The 19,602-nt window shown below is 41.6% G+C and overlaps 1 protein-coding gene across 1 annotated transcript in view; it reads left to right on the top strand.

Moving 5' to 3' along the window:
• Nucleotides 1-1,052: 1,052 nt before the first annotated feature.
• Nucleotides 1,053-19,602, top strand: part of LOC130172316 (thrombospondin type-1 domain-containing protein 7A-like) — a 184,156-nt gene continuing 165,606 nt past the window's right edge. Inside the window, exon 1 of the mRNA XM_056380948.1 lies at nt 1,053-1,973. Within this exon, the coding sequence (XP_056236923.1) occupies nt 1,823-1,973 (151 nt within the window). The 5' untranslated portion in view covers nt 1,053-1,822. The remainder of the gene's footprint in view (nt 1,974-19,602) is intronic.

The raw sequence follows: 19,602 nt of genomic DNA, 5'->3' as shown, positions 1-19,602 counted from the left end.
AGGAAAAAAAAGCTTGGCCTGTTTAAAAGATAAAACTGAAGGTATGTTTGTGACCTCTCTCTAAAGAGTTAGTTGCGGAGGGGTGGAGTGCCACAGACGGCTTAGAGAGGTCAGAAAAATTATAATGGCAGCCTTATCTTTTTATAATCAGCAATCCAGACTTCCACTGACTTTCTTTAAAGTGGTAACCTGTGAGATCCCCTGACATATTTGACACTGTGCAGCCAAGTCTGTAGCATTTTCTGCTTTGTTAGAAAAAATGGCATGTCAGTCAAACAGTATACTAAGATAAATCTTCTCCTGGATGGAAGTATTTCCTCACAGTGGAACTCTTTTCTTTATCTACTCAGCCACGGTGGGTTTCCCCATCTATGCTAAATATTCTTTCTTTCTCTCTTTCCAAACAAACCACCATGACATGAAATGCCTCACGCCCTGCCCACTACAGGATTTTGAGATGGATGATTACTGGAGGTCAAAGATTGCTGCTGTAATAAGGGACGTGTCAGCTACTCACTGTCAAGTTAAAGCCTCTTAAACTCATTCCTAGATGTAAATAAGCCAAAATGTATTGCAACTAATTTCTGTCAGCGCACCTGCATCAGGTTTGAGCAACTAAACTAGAATATCACAGCCATTATATATTTTTTTTCTATGAGAGTATCATACTATTACTGTAAGCCCTCATTTCCACTTCTTCCATTCCATCATTGCACTTTCACACCCCTTTCTCAGCAGCATAAACACCCTCTCCCTCATCTCTTTCTCGCGCTCTCTGCCTTAGTGTTTTGCTCCTCCTTTGCTTCCCCCATCAACCCCCCCCCCCCCCTACTTTCTCCCGCTCTGCATTAAGCCCTGCTTGTGTCTCTGCCTCTCTGATCCTGGAAGCAGTGCTTATGGGAGCTCCTCAGACCAGTGTGAGCACTGCTGGTCTCCAGTCGCCTTCCCAGCACTGCCAGTGGAGGACGAGTGGTGGAGGAGGGGGGAGGGGGGGGAGTATCCGTCCTCATGCCCTAGGCGAGAGAAAGGGGGGGGAAAAGGGGGAGAGAAAAGGCTGGATAGAGGGAGAGAAAGTAAGAAGTGAGCATGTGAGAGATGCAGAGTGTAATAATAAAGATAAAATGAGAGCGACAAAGAGAAGGTGAGGGCAGGAGAGAAAAATAGAAAAAAAAGCCAGGAGTAGAAAAAGAGAGAGCAAGAGCGGGGTGGAACACGGAGAAGAGCAAATGAGTGAGCGAATCGGAGACTGAGACGGAGAGAAGAGAGAGAGAGAGAGAGAGGGAGAGAGTGAGAGAGAGAGAGAGAGAGAGAGCAAGCGAGAGGGAGGGAGGCGAACAACACTGCAGACACTCGCCCACTGTCACTGCTCCACAGCCAGAGGACAGAGGCAGCAACGGCAACAGTGGAAGCGGAAACGATGGAGGAGGAAGACTGTACCATCCATCTGCAGCTCAGCCCCCGACACTGACGGCCTCCCTCTGGGACCATCCTGCCAAGTTGGGAGCAAAAGGGAAAAAAAAAAGGAGAAAACTACTCTCTCTCTCTCTGTCTTTCTCTCTCTCTCTGTCCTTCACAAGACCAAGTACTGGACCTCAACTCCTGCAGGACTGATAACACACACTGCACACACTCCTCAATTTTTCTCCCTCTCTTACAATCCCACACACTTACTCACACCTCCACTCACAGCACACTTCACTTCTCGTTGCCTTTTGGACTAGTGTGTTTTTTTTTTTTTTGTTGTTGTTGTAATTTTTTTTTGCTTCACTGCCTCCGCTGACCTTCTGAGCTGAGTGGATTTACTTTTATCCTGTGGCGGACCATGGGGCTGGGGTGGAGGGGTGCAGCAGGGACCCTCCGAAAAAGGACAGAGGGGAGCTGGTACCTTTTGGTGACATTGCTGCTGTTCTGTGGTTTCTGGAAGGCTCACGCGCAGACAGACGATTGGAAGTCTGTCTACTTCTGGGAAACAGGTACAACTAAACCACTAATTAGAGATTATATTTGATCCCTTGTTTTACATACGGACTATCATGATGTTTGGTGGTGAATTAGTGCACGCTGTCGGTGCTGCTGTGCTGTGTGAACTCTCACGATCAGTCAGATGTAATCACACGTGTGGTTTCAGTTCATCATTTGTGGCAAATGCAGACTGAACGGTGTGATAACTTTGTATATTTTAGGGAATATTTCAAATCAACGCATCCTAAATTAAAAGCTTTGAGGATCTAGTTCAGACACCGGCATATTCTCATGCTTAACTGACTTGCACAGGTCTACAATGCTTCCAGATGACACACTTGTCTCATAAATTTGTTATCTGACGTATTGGAACTCCACGTAGCTTAACTTCTAAGATACATACACTGGAAGATGACCCAGAAATCTACAGTAGAGCCGTCTCCTCATACAGCATGTGGCACACAGGACATCCATGATCCATTTTTTAATGGATTACTTTCATCTCCCTGAGTCTCAGGTGATGCACCCTTATTGAAATGTTGCTGCTGTGTGTTACAGCATGTAGATGATTGATAGGCATTGCTGCACAACAGTGCTTGGTGAGGGAAGCAGAGTGGAATGGTTTTTGATGATATTGATGCAAAATCAGTGCTGAAGAGTGGGGGTTGTATGTGAGACTCATACGTGTTGTAGATATGCAGATAGATGGATGGTTACTGTGTTTCGGATCTTTGCACATGCTTGTTTTCTGCACTGACTGCAGCTGTGTTAAACTGAAAAAGACTCATATGGAGTCAATAGAGTGTCACAGTGGGGTTCCATTGAATATCGTTATCACTGTTGATGTGCATGGGAAGCACACTGCCAATAATGGATGCTGAGCACTACTTAAAGATTGTAGAGTATAGTGAGCCCTGATTATCACATTTCACCAAAAACTATATATTTTTTAAAACCAGTGCAACTTCTCTCACTAACCCCCAACTCAAACACCCCCGCTCCACTTGTCCTGCCCCGCCTCGCCCCGCACCAGTCCCCAGTTGACGTATCCCACGTCTCTCCTGTGGTTCTGCATCTTTAAAGAGGATGTAGCTGAGTAAGGAGATTAAAGGAGCAGGGATTTAACAACCCAGGAAAGACAGCCCAGGGAACAGACTTGAGAAAGAGAAAGGCAGAGCGAGCACTGCAGGCAGAGAGAGGGACTAACTTAACCTACATCTACCCTACTGTAGGTCATAGTGATTATGCCTCTCTCCCACGCTACAACACCTTGCTCCCACACTATACATGCTCCACAACTGAAAAGCTCTAGGCTCTTGCTTTGAAATGTAATCCAGTGTTGGGAGTTTGTTCACTTCTTCCCAAATAAAAGGTAGCGCATTGATTTCAGCCCTAGAGTCTTCTTTTTTTTCTGTGCCTCTTTGGTTTGACAATTGCCTGCAGAGTATTAAAATCACATAGGGCAATTTAGGGCTTTGAATCCCAGTGCTTTTCATCAAAATGTGATTATGTTTGCACAAGATTTGCATACTTTTTCTTGCCAATCGAAGCGCGTTTAAAAAAAAAAAACACAAAATGTGATGATGTTTGTGCACATTTGCAGAGTATGCAGTGGAGGGAATATTCTTGTGGCAAGCAATGCTCTGATGTTTTGCATATTGATGAGTCTAGCTGAAATACAGCCCCTGTCTTCGAAACTGTGGGGAATTGGGCCTGCATTGCTTTTACTGCCTTCTGTGAAAATATGATGTATCTGTTTTGGAAGGTGAGACAGTTCAGTGCTGTGTTTTTTTTTTTTTTTTGCTCTGAAAATACTATTCAAATGAGGCAGATAGAGACAACAGGCTCTGCCTGACACTGCAAGTGATATGTCTGAAGGTGGCAGTGAGGATAACTGAAGAAAAAACGAGAATGATTATAGCCACCATGAGGACGATGGTGGTGATGATGATGGTGATAATGGCATGCCACAGTTTTTCCGGGTCCTTTGAGAGATTGCCTGGAATGTGTCTCCCTCTCAGACGCTATTTTCACACCATTTTTCTTCTTGTCGTTTCCTCTCAACTATGCGCTCCCTCTGCACTTCTTCCTCTGCATCTCTATCGCTCTGTTTCCCTGTCTGGTGCTCATACTTGATTTTGCATTGCTGTTTTAAGATCCACAGTTTTTTCCAATAACTGCAGCAGTAAAATTCCAGAGAAAGCTTTTCTGTTACCAATAGTCAAGAGGTAACACCAGGATGACAGGGGATCTAACAAATACTGCTGTACCCTGCAAATTTATGTGTAATAGAGAACTGCCACACACACACACACACACACACACACACACACACACACACACACACACACACACAGCAGGTGTATCTTTCACATTCTGGTTCTGTAAGCAGGCTTCATTAGAGTCTGTTGTTGGAGCGACAAGGTTGCCAGGTTTCAGCTGTCAGGACCTCACATGTCTGCCTGAGGACAAAGCAATTACATGTGGTAGAGGAGGTGATGGTGTATTCAAGAAAACACACACTGTAACATCTCCATATCTTGGCATTTTCTGTTCACTCACTGTAAGTGTTCTTTAGAGACAGCGTTGCACTTCGATGATCACGCAGGTTGATTTTTCACTGGATCTTGACATATACAAGACTTTAGCATCGTGAAAATCAACATTATGATACCCTTTTTTAAGAATGTTGTTGTGTGCATCAACAGGTGCCAAGTCATGTATGAGTCTGTTTTGAGATCCTTTATTTGATGACTGTTTAGCAACTCCCACCCTCCCTGAGTTTGGGCCCCTAATCTTTCCTGGTATCCAGATTATCTGTCATTCAGATTATGCAGGAGTCGCCTGGAGCCTCTGATCTAGCCAATCTGATTTCACCTACTGTCTCGACCTCATAGGGTCAAGTCACACATCTGAGCATGTGCCTCTCTGCCATAGTCCTATTAAGTCACCTGAGTCATGCACGGGCTATTTAGCCAATTGCTCCGACTTCCCTACTTACCTCCATATGTGTGTGTGTCTGCAAGTGCCTGCAGTGCCGGACATTAACACCCAGAAAAAAGCACATTTGCATTTGATCAACCACCACATTGGCAACCTTTTGTGCTGACAAAGCTTAGACCGCTAAAGGCAAACCAGTGGCTTTGTATCAAACAGGCTCCTGATTAGCCACCTGTTGCACTTTTCACAGAGCATTAGCATTTAAACTTTTGTTTCATTGCTTCCTGGATGGTTAACTAAATGAATCATGAATCATAAACTTGAACATTTCTATGCATTATTAATTGACTTAATGAATAATTAAGATTTCTAGATTTAAAACTCACTAAATCTGGTGAAAAATATTCTTATTCATCATTTAATTGCAGCGTGTGTATCCACAGTATGTGTATGCATGCGAGTGTGTTTTTGCGCGTGTAGGTCTTCACATTTATCAGCCCTGCATCTCTAATGACCTGTCACTTCGCAGAAACAATGGAGTTTTAGTTCTACACAGCTTTCAGCGCTCTCTGAAAAACGCTGCTGTGTGTCACTGCGTTCCCGCTGATGTCACCTTTGAATGCACGGGGACAGGGCGGCTAGCGCTGACAGGCCATTGTTAGCCGGATACACTCCTCCCTTCACGGAGGCACCAGCGGTGAAGGATGTCGCCCTCGCTGTGGGTTGTTAGTGGCTCTCTCACAATCACCTGCTATTACGGCGGACCCACTGAAGAGGCCATCCAGGAAATTGAGGGAGAGTGGGTGTGACGGGTTCACAAGTTCAGTACAGCAAGCCCAAGGTCATTAATATGGCAAAACACCTCCAGCCAAGCGGGCTGTTGTAACCGAACACAAGACAAGCTGAGATCAAACATAAAGCCTTGAGATAGTACAGATTGTACAGTATTGATCTCTTAGGGGTGTCTCCGACTAATTAAGCATGAAGTTGCTTCTCTGGCTTCATTTTCTGTGTTTTTGCCTGATCATCTAAATTTATGTGGAGTGACTTTGACTTAATGTTCCCATTTATAGCTTCTCATTATACAAACGGGTTTCTTTGTCTGCATACTCGATTGATTCACGTCCTCAGCTGACCTGAGCACCTGCCTCACTTATTGTCCCAGGTTTAAATTAGAATCTTCCGTCTCTGTGCGCCCTGAAAATCCTGCGCCCTAAATAACTGTGCTAATACCTGCTTGCCTGCGTTATGTCCACCGGTTGTCTTGTACTGAGCCAGAAACAAACACACATCTGACTGAGGGGCTGTAGCTTTTGATAGCAGCGGGAATGTGACTGGCATCATCCCAAATGAGAATATCCCTTGGAGATTCCCACCTCATTTCAGCAAGTGCATTACAACGTGACCCTTTGTGACCCTAATTAGCATAGCACCAGAGGGCAAGCAAGAGTCTGGTAGGTAATTGGCTAGCCACTGTTTAAATTCCTTAGCAACAGGCAACAAATTTAGGCCATGCATATAAATTAAGACAATTTCCTTGGGATTTTCATTTTTCATTACAGAGTATGCCAGTGGGTTTTATTTTAATTCACTGTGCCTGTGTTTTTGTTTTCATGCGTAGTTCAGTTGGAGTGGAAATGGAGGCTAATTGTGTTGTGTGTGTCTGGCCCTACAAGCATCAGAAAGTGAACACTCAGCAGCCGGTGGAGTCGTGCTAAGGAAACGCAACAAACAGCAGTAGCCAAGTGGCCTCAGCATCTTTCTGTCGAAAACAGGAAGGAAGCTATTTTTCAAAGTTACTCTTTGTCTCGGTGGGGGAAAAAAAAAAAGAAAAAAAAGAGTGCGGCTCAAGCTCCAGAGGTCTGCGGTTCAGTATCACCACAGCAGAAATGATACCAACATTGTACCGTGACACTGCATTTGATTTTAAAAGCATTTGTAGCACAATACGTCACATTTGACCCAGATTGATCTGTTTTGTGGCTTATGAGATATTACCCGACCACTCTGCTCTCCAAACGGCTGCAATTCTGAAATAGCCAATCCATCCAGCGGAGAAAGATGCCAAAGAGATGCCAGAGTTTGTTTAATCTAAATGGCAGAGCTTACACTAAGACCTGGCTATTACTGATATAGGAGGGATGGCAGGATTAGAGATTACACTTCATCCAAAAAACTTTATTTAGAGTGACATAAGAGGATTTCCACTGCCTTATTTTGCCATATTCAAATGGCTCATAACATATTTTTGATGGGGCACTGTGTCATTCTGCTACCCTAGCAGTGGACTTTGTGGACGGTCAGGGCGTGAGTAAGCAGATCAGTGATAGATTTATGTTATCTAGGGATGTTTTTGCTCTGATTATCAGCCTTGACCTGATATATCAAAGTGACACGTGCTGCAAAAAGATTAGTATATGATAGAAAAATCTGACCTACTGTTTAATGTAGTTCAGTTTAAGCAGCTGCACAATTCATATTTAGTCATACTCACACCTGGACACTGTTTGAAGCTCACTTTGTGTGTTAATCTACTACAGTTGGCTAAAACATAAAGGGTCGGTGCCTTGTTCAAGGGCTGTTTGAGGGTAGCTGCCATTTTCATTGAAGTTCCCCTTTGTCATTCCTCACAACTAGAATCTGGAAAACAATTGCTCCTTAATTTTCCCTGTTTTATGTATTGTTTTTCTCCAGTCTTCTCTAAAATAAAGAGAGGGTTTGTGTTTTTCTGGTCATGTCATTACGGTGTCCCCTCACACACAAGGACTTTAAAGCCACAAGTTGAAACACAAAGAAAATCCCTCGCACATACTGGGGGAAAACCGAGCATTTTTCGTGGTCAGGGAGTGGCATTCAAAACAGGCCCTCGACTCCCACGAGGGGCAGCAAGGCGGCTTCAGTGGGCTGAGAGGAATAGCGGCATCATTGAAGAAAGCCGTGACATTTACCTGAAAAGCGCCGCTGCTGCATCCTCACATGCAATTTTAATAAAGCTGAAGAGATGGCGGACACCCAGGAGTAGATATCCTCCCGTCCATCCAGCAGCCCTGTCATTAATCCTTCATTTCTTCCACTGGCCATCAATTGTTTTCGCTCAGCTGTGGCATGGGGCATATTTATATATAGACTTTTTTGAACATAAGATCACATTAGTTTGAGTATTGTGGCTTTGGTGTCTATAGTGGGTAAGCTGATGGAGAACTGGCTGCTCTGGAAAGTACTCACTGTTGTGTGGCAAGAAGATTAATTCATCATTAGATCATGTGATGAACTGTAAACACAGACTGCTATAATCTACAGTGTGGTTAAGGAATCATATATCAAACCTACATAATCTATCTGAATATCATGAGAACGTTACGTTAGATGCTGAGCTGCTGCTGGTTTGAATCTTATATAACCACAAAGCTTTTTGTTACTGAAAGTCACATTGTACCGGCTCAGTTTTGACCCCATTTCTGAATGATTTTCTGCTTGTTTTTGGACCATGTGTTCTTGGCTTGTTGAGTAAAAATGGTTCAGTAATTCCTCAGAGTGCCCTAAGCAACAGTGACACGACAGTGGCTTTAGGTAATTGTTTGTGACAGTGTTTGCCAATCCCTGATTTGATGGTGTGGGTCTGTGGGATAATGTTTGCCCCCTTTGTTTACTGACTTGCACATGTTGTGCTTCAGCTTTTGTTTAGTTTCACCGTACAATGACAAAATGCAGTAAAGTGAGTAAAGAACAGTGACTAACGAGACTGAGGGTCTTGCTAGCAGCTCTGTGAGGATGTAATTAGGCACAGTTGTGCTTTGAACTGAACGCTAATGTCAGCATGCTAACATGATCACAATGACAGTGAGCACCAGTATGCTGGTTTTCTATCATATTTGGGACACAGTGTTTACATAAAACATGAGAAACTTGGTCATTTATATCTCTGTTTACAAGTTTCCAACAGTATCCAGGTTTTTGATCATGTGTGTGCAATTATGTCTTGATTTCTCATCTGCATACAGTGTTTACATGCCACAATATCCTGGTTTCTGTTAGAGAACTCTAGTTAGCATATCCAGATTCTTCAGAAAGGGGATAAGGCTTAGGACTAACATGATGTGTAGTAGGTATAATGCTTATGGTATTATCCCTCAATTAGCATGCTAATATTTGGTAATTAGCATTAAACTCATTTTGCAGGTAGTTGGTCATTAACCAAAGCATTAGCAAAACTTATTGAAAACTTGAAGAATCACCAAAGTTATTACAGTGCATCCGTAGGAAGGCATAATTGAGCCGTTGTTGAGATATTTCCACTCAAAACGACAAATGTCATCCTCATTGTGGAGCTAGACGGCACCATGAATGTCTGGAGAAAATTTCATGGCAATCTATCCAATAGTTGTTGAGATAAATGAGTCTGGATCAAAATGGGAGACTGACCCACATAGTGCCATGCTGCTAGTGAGACTATAAGCATAGACAGAAAACAACATACTAATTTGTGCATGTTAACAGAAAGTACAAGGTAAGATGATATATCGTTGCCTAGAGTTGTGTTTGTAACTCATTAATCCTACTTATTACTACAGAAGTTACCCACCGCTCTCCAAATAGCTAGCCTTCACAATAACAGGCAGCACTTATTCATCACACAGGCATAGTTCAAGAGAGATAAAGATTTTAAATAGATATTAAAAGTCAAGTTGGTAGTAAACCTATCACTTAAACATTTGATTGATAATATGGACCTGTTTTGAATTCCGTTAAAGAGTACAGTGTGCACTTTATTCTTGAGACGGCTGCTGAAATCTATCTGCATTATCTGCATTTATCTGCACAAGTTGCTTCTGTGCCAAGAAACACTTAGCCCTATTAAAGGTGCACATGCCAACAGAAAATTGGAAAAAGTGGTTAATTTGCAGACTTAAAAATGCATAGAAAAGAAAATAGTTTGAGAGAGAGCACACTTCATTTAAGCCCTAACATCAGCATAATAGGCCTGAAATAATAATGAGGGAGTTAGAAGGAGACGGAGAGGGGAAACATTGAGGATTTGTAGGCATCAAAAATCCATACAAAGGAGTTTAGGGTGTGAGAGCACACCATGGCATGCTTTAACACTAGTATCAACATAATAAGCTAGAAATATATAATGGTGGGGGGAGACAGAGTGATAGAGTGGCTGGCTAATCACCAGTGACAAGCCCCTGGATTAGAGGGAGGGCAGCAGATGGCCCCGGGCAGGGCAGGGCTGTCCGTATATGAATATCCCAGTGGGTTGATAAGGCTCACTAACTCCTCATGCCTACAGCAGACAAACATGGCGTGTGTAGAGCATTCGTCAGTGTTTTGGTGGTCGCTGCCCACCCGTACATTTATTTACTTACAAAAACAGACATAATCGGAGAACTTTTTTTACTCTGTTATTTAGTTGTCTTACTTAATGAGACCTATCCCACTTGATAAACATTTTCTAACTCCAATTACTTGGAAGTTAGCTTTTAGGAACAATGCACGTGGCTATGGTTTGCTAACATTTAGGGCTGCAACTGACAATGATTTTCAGAAAGTCTCCACAATCTGAAGTCAAGATAAAATTTCTTTTGTCACAGTCTAAAGTCCAAAGATCTTCAATGTGTTATGAAGTAACAAACAATCTAATCAACTAATTGTTTCAGCTCCACAAACTTTAATTTGTCGGTCATACAGCAAACACCACTGTCAGGTTGCTAGCTACTTTAGCTAACTAGATGTCACACAACTATGTACGACCACAGACAGCAAAAACACCTTGAGTTGCAAATTAATTATGAACATTTATAGATTTATTCACTTATTTATACATTTTTTCTTGATTCTTGCTGGCATATTATGTTGATTTACGTCATTTCCCGATGATACACTTATTGAAAAACCACATTTTCTGCTCAAAATAAGCCTGTACATCTCTTGGATTTGACAGTTCAGTCCGAATCCTCTGGTCCCTCCCTAATAGGCAAGACTCTGGGGTGTACTTCGTTAAATGACTCCCCACAACTGTTGCCACAACAAGTATAAAAAGCAGAATACTGGATGACTGTAGCCGTAGTTCATGCCTCTCATACGTTGGTGCTGGCAACATTAACAAGCACTGGTGGCACAGTAACCTGCAATAACAGATCTTTGTTTTTGGCCACTGGGTGACAGCAGAAAAAAGTTGTGTACACATTGACATTGCATCACCTTATTGAAGAGTTGCTTATTAAACATCCAGTAGTTATGGAGCATCATTATCATTCATTCAGAGTCATGTTTGTGGCAGCTTGGTTCTTTTAGTTCTGTTTTTGTTCTCTGACCAGGTAGTGTACAATGGGTTTTTGGAGATATTTCACAGAAAACAACTTTCTGCTGCAGTCGAAAATGACACTATGAGAGTAGTGAGAGAAAAGCCAACAAAAAAGTAAAGTTCTGGGCCCAGCAGATAAAGAGTGAGCCCATCCACTGTAAAGCTCTGTAAAGCCGACAGTAGCTGCAGATTCAGATGAAAATTCTCTGAGGTTCATTACTGTGAGAAACTCCTCACGTTGTCACATTGTTTTCACATTCTCATCTGATGCATTGTTATTTAAAAATATAAATTTACAGCCACTTTAACAAACAGCGTGGATATGTACCAGCACTTCTCAAAGACACACACACACACACACACACACACACACACACACACACACAGGGCTCCTAAAACAAATGTGCGTTTAGTGACAGTCAAAGCTCCGACGCCTTTCCAGCAAAGACAGTTGACATTCTTCTTTCTCAGTACAATATTCGGGCCACAGGGTCAAATATTGCATGGAAGGTGTATTATGAACATAAATAGCATCATATGTAAGACTACAGTAGTGGTGGGTTGAGCAGATCTCCAGTCTATTATACAGTATTTACGTTTGGCAGAAAGTTAACTTTGTGTCCTTTGTTGTTTAACCAGTAAGGTTATTTCTGCTGCTTTTAAATGGTTGCATAACTAAAACTACAATCTTGAACGTCATCCAGCTCTTCATCCATCCATTGATTCAAACATCTATTCGTCTGTTCGTCCATTAGCTTTTTCCTCTCACTACCCATTGTGATGTGGGTGTTTGGCGTGGGCCTGCATTCGTTTGCTAGGTCTCTGGCAAACACTTACCACAATCGACACACGCACACACACACACACACATAGTGAATCCCAGTAAGACCACACTTGTAATCCATAGAGAGAAAGTTGGCATTTCCCTTTAACACAATGTCGATAACCAAGCAGCTTTTTAAGTGTTTTAGCAGTTACAGCCAGGGACGAGAATTCTTCAGTGGTCACACTTCCAGCTATATTCAGCTCAGTGCGAGTATGTGACAGATTGTGAGAGAGGCTGTTTCTCATCCATTCTTAAGTCATTGTCATCTCTGTGAGGAAGTCAGTCACTGTCACTAGGTTGGCTGTGGTTTATTATTAAGTAGGAGTAGATATTTGATCATTTCTGACTTAAGCCCCTGTAACAGCATGGACTGTCTGAAATTATAATATTCAATCAAAACACTTTTTGACAATGAGGAAGTGAGATAAGAATAAAAAATGAAGTACAAACTCATCTAATCAATTTTTGTTTTGCCTTTGCTCTTTTGTGTTTCTGTGGTACAACATTAAACATGAAGGAAGGATGTGCACTTTGCTGTCATTACCCTGCACAATTTCTGAGAAACCTCAAAAAATTACTGTACACTCAACATTTAATGTGTGTGTTATCAGTGGTAATTAAAAAAGACTGATCATATGATTTTAGTGCAATTTAATTATAAATAAGTAAAAAAATTTTTTTATATAATTTGCTGAAAGCATTTTAATTTGAAACACGTAAGTGAGACTCAAGAGAGCAAGATGATGTGATGCTTTCAAACATTTAGGATGACAGAAAAATCTGTGTAAGGAAAGAATGATCTAAATTGCACCTAATAAGGAAGCAAGCAATTTCTTAACCTCAAAGTGTCAGTTTGAAAATGTTCAGTCTGGATTTTTTTTTCTCTGGCACTGACACTGCTCTCATTAAGGTTCTAATCCTAGACCCATTCGATCTAAGACATGATTTACACGACAATACAACTGGACAGACTAGATAACCGGTATTTGCACGACAGAGGAACACTTTTGTCTCATTTGTCAACCACTTGTCTGTGTGCTAGAAAATACACATGACATATGGTGATCCCCAAGGCTCAGTCATTGAGTGTTGTGTTTTATTTAAGCTTTATATGTTTCCATTAGGGCAGATTATGCAAAACAGTCAAATCATCAATCATAACTATGCAGACGACACCCAGATTTACATCTGTCTGTAAAGCTACTGCAGTAGATGAGAAACCTTTGTGTAACCATGAACTCAGATGTGAATTTCATACTGTGCTTATTACTATCTTCTAAGAAATCAGAAGATTCATGTCCAGTCTCTTTATCTCCTTCCAGTATATTAAAGAATAGAGTTTAAAATACTGCTGCTTGTCTCTAAATCTCTATCACTATGTGAACCCGCTCGGCCTCTCAGGTCTTCTGGAGTCCGAGAAGAACATTTAGTTGTAATATTTCACACAAAAACCAAGTATATTTACTCCTCTGTCTTTGACAGACCTTTGACAACCTTGTGCTTACATCCTGTCTCTACAGGTCCTAAACATTTGACCGGATTTGACCTTGACAGACTGTCTGGAAACCTGCCTGAAAAGATAGACCTGAACTGATGGGCAGATGAGCACAGTCAGACCAACCTAAATAAAGCCAAGGATAACACCTAAACTCACTGTTATAGAGGGAGAGCCCCAACATGGCAGCTACATAATGTCCTGTCAGTTAACAAGCAGCTGCTGAAGAAATAAGCAGCAACATAAGAACGATGTCTTCAGAACAAACGTAAAGACAAGTCTATTTTCACTTTCTTTCAGGTTATTTCACTTGATATACAGAATCAGACAGTAAGTCAGGTTGTCTCACAGCAAATAGTCTTGCAGATCCCGAAAACTTCTTGGTGTCTCTTTATTACCTCCGCCAAGGTGTTTTCACCCGAGTCTGTTTGTTTGTTTGATTGTCAGCAGCATTACGCAAGAAGTACTTAACCAATTTGCTAAACCAAACTTGGTAGAGGGATGGGGCGTGAGTCAGGGAAGAACCCATTACATTTTGGTGCAGATCTGATTAAAAGGGTGGATCCAGGACTTATTTCCTTAACATTGCTAGATTTTTCAACATTTTCATCAATTTCTCAGGAAACAATCTATGGATTTTTATGTAACACATCAGACATGTTTGTGGTGTTGATATATATGTGTTTGCATTGTTTGGTTCAGATCCTGTTAGTAATCTGGATCTGTTAGAAGAAAATCTTTGGCCTTGGCGGAGGTATGAGCTCTACTGAGTGGTATTGTAGTTCTTTCTTTGAGAAATATGTTTGCCAGTACTTAACAATTGCATCTGCATTGTTTGTAGCTGCCATGATGTAAATGTCCATACAGGCTGGAATTGTCTGTTAAGGGATAGAGTGATAGGGATATAAACCATGAGTACGATTTACAAGGTTGCGCAAATGACATGTGCATTAAGCCACACGTAGCAGTGGCACATAAATCAACATACATCAATTTGCTTTCTGATATAATCAATAGAGGGACTCCAAATCTTAGCAACTGTACAGTATGCAGCCAGATGTGATTGAGCCGCTTCTTAAAACAAGGAGGGGAGGGTTTTCTCTTTGTTTATTTTGTTTGTCTCTTGTGATTTCTTTTAATCACACAGTTAAATTATAGTCAGGCAGTTTTTTTTGTAGGATCACGAGTCAACCTGTAGTTTCCACAGTATTTATCACCGTCATGTTGGTGGGTGGGTGGTTGGTGGGCGGTGTGTAAGCAGCGCTGAATTATTTTGCATTAATTCATGAAAAAATTATTAGAATTGATGCTTCAGGTTTGACAGCCATATTCTACAACTATATATAGCCAACTCATGTGAATTCAAACGCACAGTTTATTTATAGAGAGACGTGCAGTCTAATGTTGCATCATACTGTATCTTTTCCCTGTTTGGACAGTGTGCGTCGTTGTAAGCTGTCAAAATGCCATCTCACCAATATGACCTACACGGTGATTGATTGATTAGCAGCAATTAAGTATTTCACGTTGTGGGTGATGCACTCATGGGCATGAATGTAATGATAATAATGCAGTCTTTGATAGCGCCTCTAATATTTGCCAGTGGTTTTCCAGTCCTAAGTGTTGTGAACAAATTAGAGTGCATCCATAAAATATGCTAATGAGCTTTTGTCATTTTAAGATTAGACGAGCTGTACTCGATTATGAGAGCACACAGTTAGATCCAATACAAACAGCACACAAGAGACACACAGTAAAGAGCAGATTAGGACTGATGCAGCGTTGATGTGTCCTTTTGTGTTGTCGCAGCGTACTCCCCTAAGAGGACTCATTAATGAACAAGCAGCCAAGACAACCGCGGGTACTGTAATTCATCATGGCACGTGTGACCTCTGTCCTGCACTGGCTGTTCTCACTGTGCCCTTCCTCATCCTCCATAGACACACAGGAATGTGCTAGATACTTAAACCCTGTGGCACTATTTATTCTGTCTTGAAGTGTTCAGTTTCTCTCATCATATGTGCGCTGCCTTTTTTGAAATTTCTTTTTTAACGTTTCCTTTTATCTTTAATGTTTGAGCTGTGTTGTCTCCTCGCCTTCCTCTTAGCTTTTATCAGTTGCTCTATTTTTCTAGCAATGCTGACAAAATATAACATTTTTCCATCTCATAAATGTACAGTAATAAGCATTATTCTGCGACTGATTTTTCCATACTTCACACATGACTCATGGCTGGAGGCAAACCAGTCACTGCAATGAAGACGTCATTTCGTGTCACTAGAGACTTGTGTCAAAGTGGCACATGCTTATGTTGACCTCTGCCTTTCCTGCAGGGATATACTGTATATCTCTCAGCAGCATCCTGCAGTGCTGGCACGCAAGTGTCATGTACATTCATTTTGACCTTTGCTCAGTAGAAGTATGACTATTATTTAAACCTTAAAGGAATTATTTGTAAGTTTTGCTATGCTACATAGCCAGTGTTAGCATTAACAGAAACTTCATCCTTTACTGGCGAAGAGCTGTCTCCTGATGTGGAAAGAAACACCAATGTTAACTCTTTTATCTATCACGTCTTTTCTTGTACTGAAGTTAACGCGCTAACCAGCTAGCCCCGGGTTCATCTCGTCACTTTCCGACTTACTGTGACCTCAAATCTGCCCTGAAGACATAGCGCTACTCACAGGGTGTATTAGAACCTCTAGTATTATAAAGACAATGATGGTTGGAGCTCTTGACAAGCCAGAATCACCACCACCTGCTCCAGGCAAGAAACCACATTCGGCAGCAGATAAAATGTACAAATAGCCCCTTTTATCCTCCTGCTTACTTCTCATGACTTAAGCTTATTTTGCATCTTTTTGAGAGTTTTCAATTATAAACCATTAGTGATGATGGCTGCCACTAGAATCTTTTATTAAACACGTCTTTTGGGACTTTGATCTTGGTGAAGAATGAGAGCTACACAAATAATTTGGGGAGACACCTACCTGTGTGTAGCTGGACAAAACTAATCTAGAGACTCCGCAGCAGGAAATCTTTGTCATCAAAGAAAAAATGTCCGAAAGATGTTGAAGGGCTTCGGAGCACTTGAACCACAACTAATTGCAAGACAAAGCTTCAGAAAATGTCATCCATCACCTCCGTGTTTACATTCTCCCCAGTTCATTTTTCTGAAAGGGCCCTTATTGAAAACTCAGTGGTCACACAGAGGAAGGGAGGAACAGGGTTTCTTCCTCATTGAAGCAGTGAAAAATTGCCAGTTTGCTAGAGGCACTCACACATTTTCTGGCACGCTCAGGACCAGAACTAAGTTTTGTGGAATTACAGCTGTGCCAGAAGTTCTTGGAGGGCACGCCACTGTGCGCTCCAAACTTCCTTTCTTTTAAATGAAGAAACTCAACCTTTGATGATCTCACTCTTTCAGGTGCCATCAGTCTATGGAGGTTTTATTTTATTTCTTTTTTTTTTGTGTGTGTGTGTGTGTGTGTGTGACTGAACGTTGTAATTTACTTTTCTGGGTTGCCTCGTTTTCTTCTGCTTCAGTTAGTAATTTCCTGTTTCTCAGATCGACTTTTCATAAACCCCCAGAGAACAAGGATCTTTCTGAGTTGGTGTAGAGAGAGAAAATGTTAACAGAGCAGCAGTTTTTATAGGTGACAAAAGGCATGAGCTGCACTATTGTCTGAAAACCTGAGATATCATGCATTTTTTTTTGTGGTTTTAGTGGCTGCTGTCAGTTTATAAAGTGGTATCATGACTTCTTTGATGATTTTTCTCTCTGTATGAGAAATACGAATGACATTGCTCAGTTATTAGCAGACCTGAATTTCATTTGAGTCAGCTCTCCAGGAATGTGTTAAGACAAACGCATTCACATTATTTTATTGGATGGATTTTGTTCTTTAACCTGCAGAAAAGAGGAAGATAAAGCTGGTGATGACTGAGCAATAAAGAGCTGTAAGGGTAAACATTCCCTGTGGGATTGTTGGAGCTTATATTTTATATCCCTGGTGTATCGGCCATATTCTCCATCACTTAGCCAGCTGGAATTCAGTGAGCAGCGGCTCGCTCACTATTTATTAGACCATACATCACACGTTCATGGGGCTTCTGTCTTGCTCCTAGGCAGAGAGTGAAATAAAGTAAAGAAATAACACAGCCCACATCCCTCTGTACACGGGCCCTCAGCTCTCTGGTACAGTGTGTCATTCGAAAGCTCTCGTCAGCTGTCGGCGGCCGCAGTGCGAACAGGTCGACCCAGCCCTCCTTTAGCCGGGCGCACCTGCCTCACTGAATGATTGTGTGTGTGTGTGTGTGTGTGTGTGTGTGTGTGTTGTGTGTTTCTCCTGAAAGCACGACCGACAGGATTATATAGCTGTCACAGCTGTCAGTCAAGGCTCGAGCTGCCCCCTCCACCTCCACCTCCACACATCCATGCCACCCCACCCCCAACACCCCCAACACCACCACACCCCACCATCTGAACTGCTGTCAGCTGTAGCCATGGTAACAGAGATAACATGATGACTGTGTAAATGTCAAAGCCTCTGCCCTGCTACCTGTGACTGCACCTGCCTCGCTCATTTGACGTCTCTTTAATGGAAATATGTTAAACCGCCACACAGTCCATTATGTGGTTGTTTAGAAGTATAGTTTTTATCAAATCAGCTTCTACAAGCTGTGTGAGAACACGGAGTAATTCAGTGTAATCTCATTTCTCATTATTTTTCATAATTATATAATTGTTTGACAAGACATTTTTTCTGCAATTGTTGCGACAGAACAGAAATTGGGTTCATACAGTAACGACCAGTGATGGTAGAAGAACTCATCTGCAGCAGCACAGTCGTTCTTACTGTCAGTGAATCTGAGGAAAACACCAAAACCAACAATGAACTGATCTCACTAGAGCTGCAATGCTATGGTCAATAAGTTGATTAGCTGATTGAAATAAAAGTATCTATCAACTATTTTTAATTTTTTTTCAGAAGGTGTCCTGCTTTCTTTGTGTTTTGAAGTGTTGGTGAGACATTTTCCTCGACTAATGAACAATGAATTGATTAACTGAGAAAATAATTAGGCGATTAATCAATGAAGGAAATAATCATTAGTTTAAACTGTAGATCTCGCTTATACAGCACTTATACAAGCATTATACGGCTTATTCCCCTATGACCTATAAAGCTCTGCTGTGATCCAAAAACACATTAGAGAGCCACGCCATTACACTGAATGACAGTCATCACCATGGACACCATCCAACCCACACACTAATATTAAAACTTGTGATTAAAACTAGTTAAAACTCACTAATTTGCATGAATCCATGTCTAAATAATCTCCAGTTTGCTAAAAAACTACTGTGCCCACCTGTTTTAAAAATGAAAGCACATATCTGTGACTACGTGTTATTTCACTACTGAGGTGTTTTTAAGGTTTAAGGTTGGCAGTTTTTCATGTTGTCAGGGTTTGAGGTCCATGCTGACTGCTGGGTGAAAGTATGGGCACTTTCATGTTGTCAGATAAGCTGAAGGATCTCATACTCAACACTATGTTGAGAAAATTATAGTTCCTCTTTCCCTTTTTACAACTCTGTATAATATCCAAAAAACTGACATTTTGAAGTGATATCTTCTGAGCTTTACTCACTTAATCTGCAAAGTAGTAAACACAGAGGACGTAAAGTAAAAAGTCATACAAATAAAACACTGGCACCTCAAAGTTCTTGAGTAAACCTCTCACCTCTGTGCCACACTTGCTTTCAGTTGCGTCCATGCACCTGTCTCCACGATGCCATTGAGTGTGTGCACGTGTGGAGGTGTGTATTCGAGAGTAAAAAGGTGGGGTTGGTGTCTCTGCTCGGACCAGCTGCCGTCCCTGAACAAATTTCCTCACTCTGGGTTACAGCTGGGAATTTTAGTATCCCGTGTTGATCCAGATGTTGTTTCAGAGGCTTTTCTGCTCTGACAAAAATAAAACCGTAGCCAAAATACTGTGTGTGTGTGTGTGTGGGTGTGTGTGTGTGGGTGTGTGTGAAATGTAGGTCAGACTTGCTGTTGTAGCCTGCTG

Source organism: Seriola aureovittata, chromosome 7 (assembly GCF_021018895.1).
Source record: "Seriola aureovittata isolate HTS-2021-v1 ecotype China chromosome 7, ASM2101889v1, whole genome shotgun sequence".
Taxonomy (NCBI): Eukaryota; Metazoa; Chordata; class Actinopteri; order Carangiformes; family Carangidae; genus Seriola; species Seriola aureovittata.
This window is presented reverse-complemented; position numbering and strand designations above follow the sequence as displayed.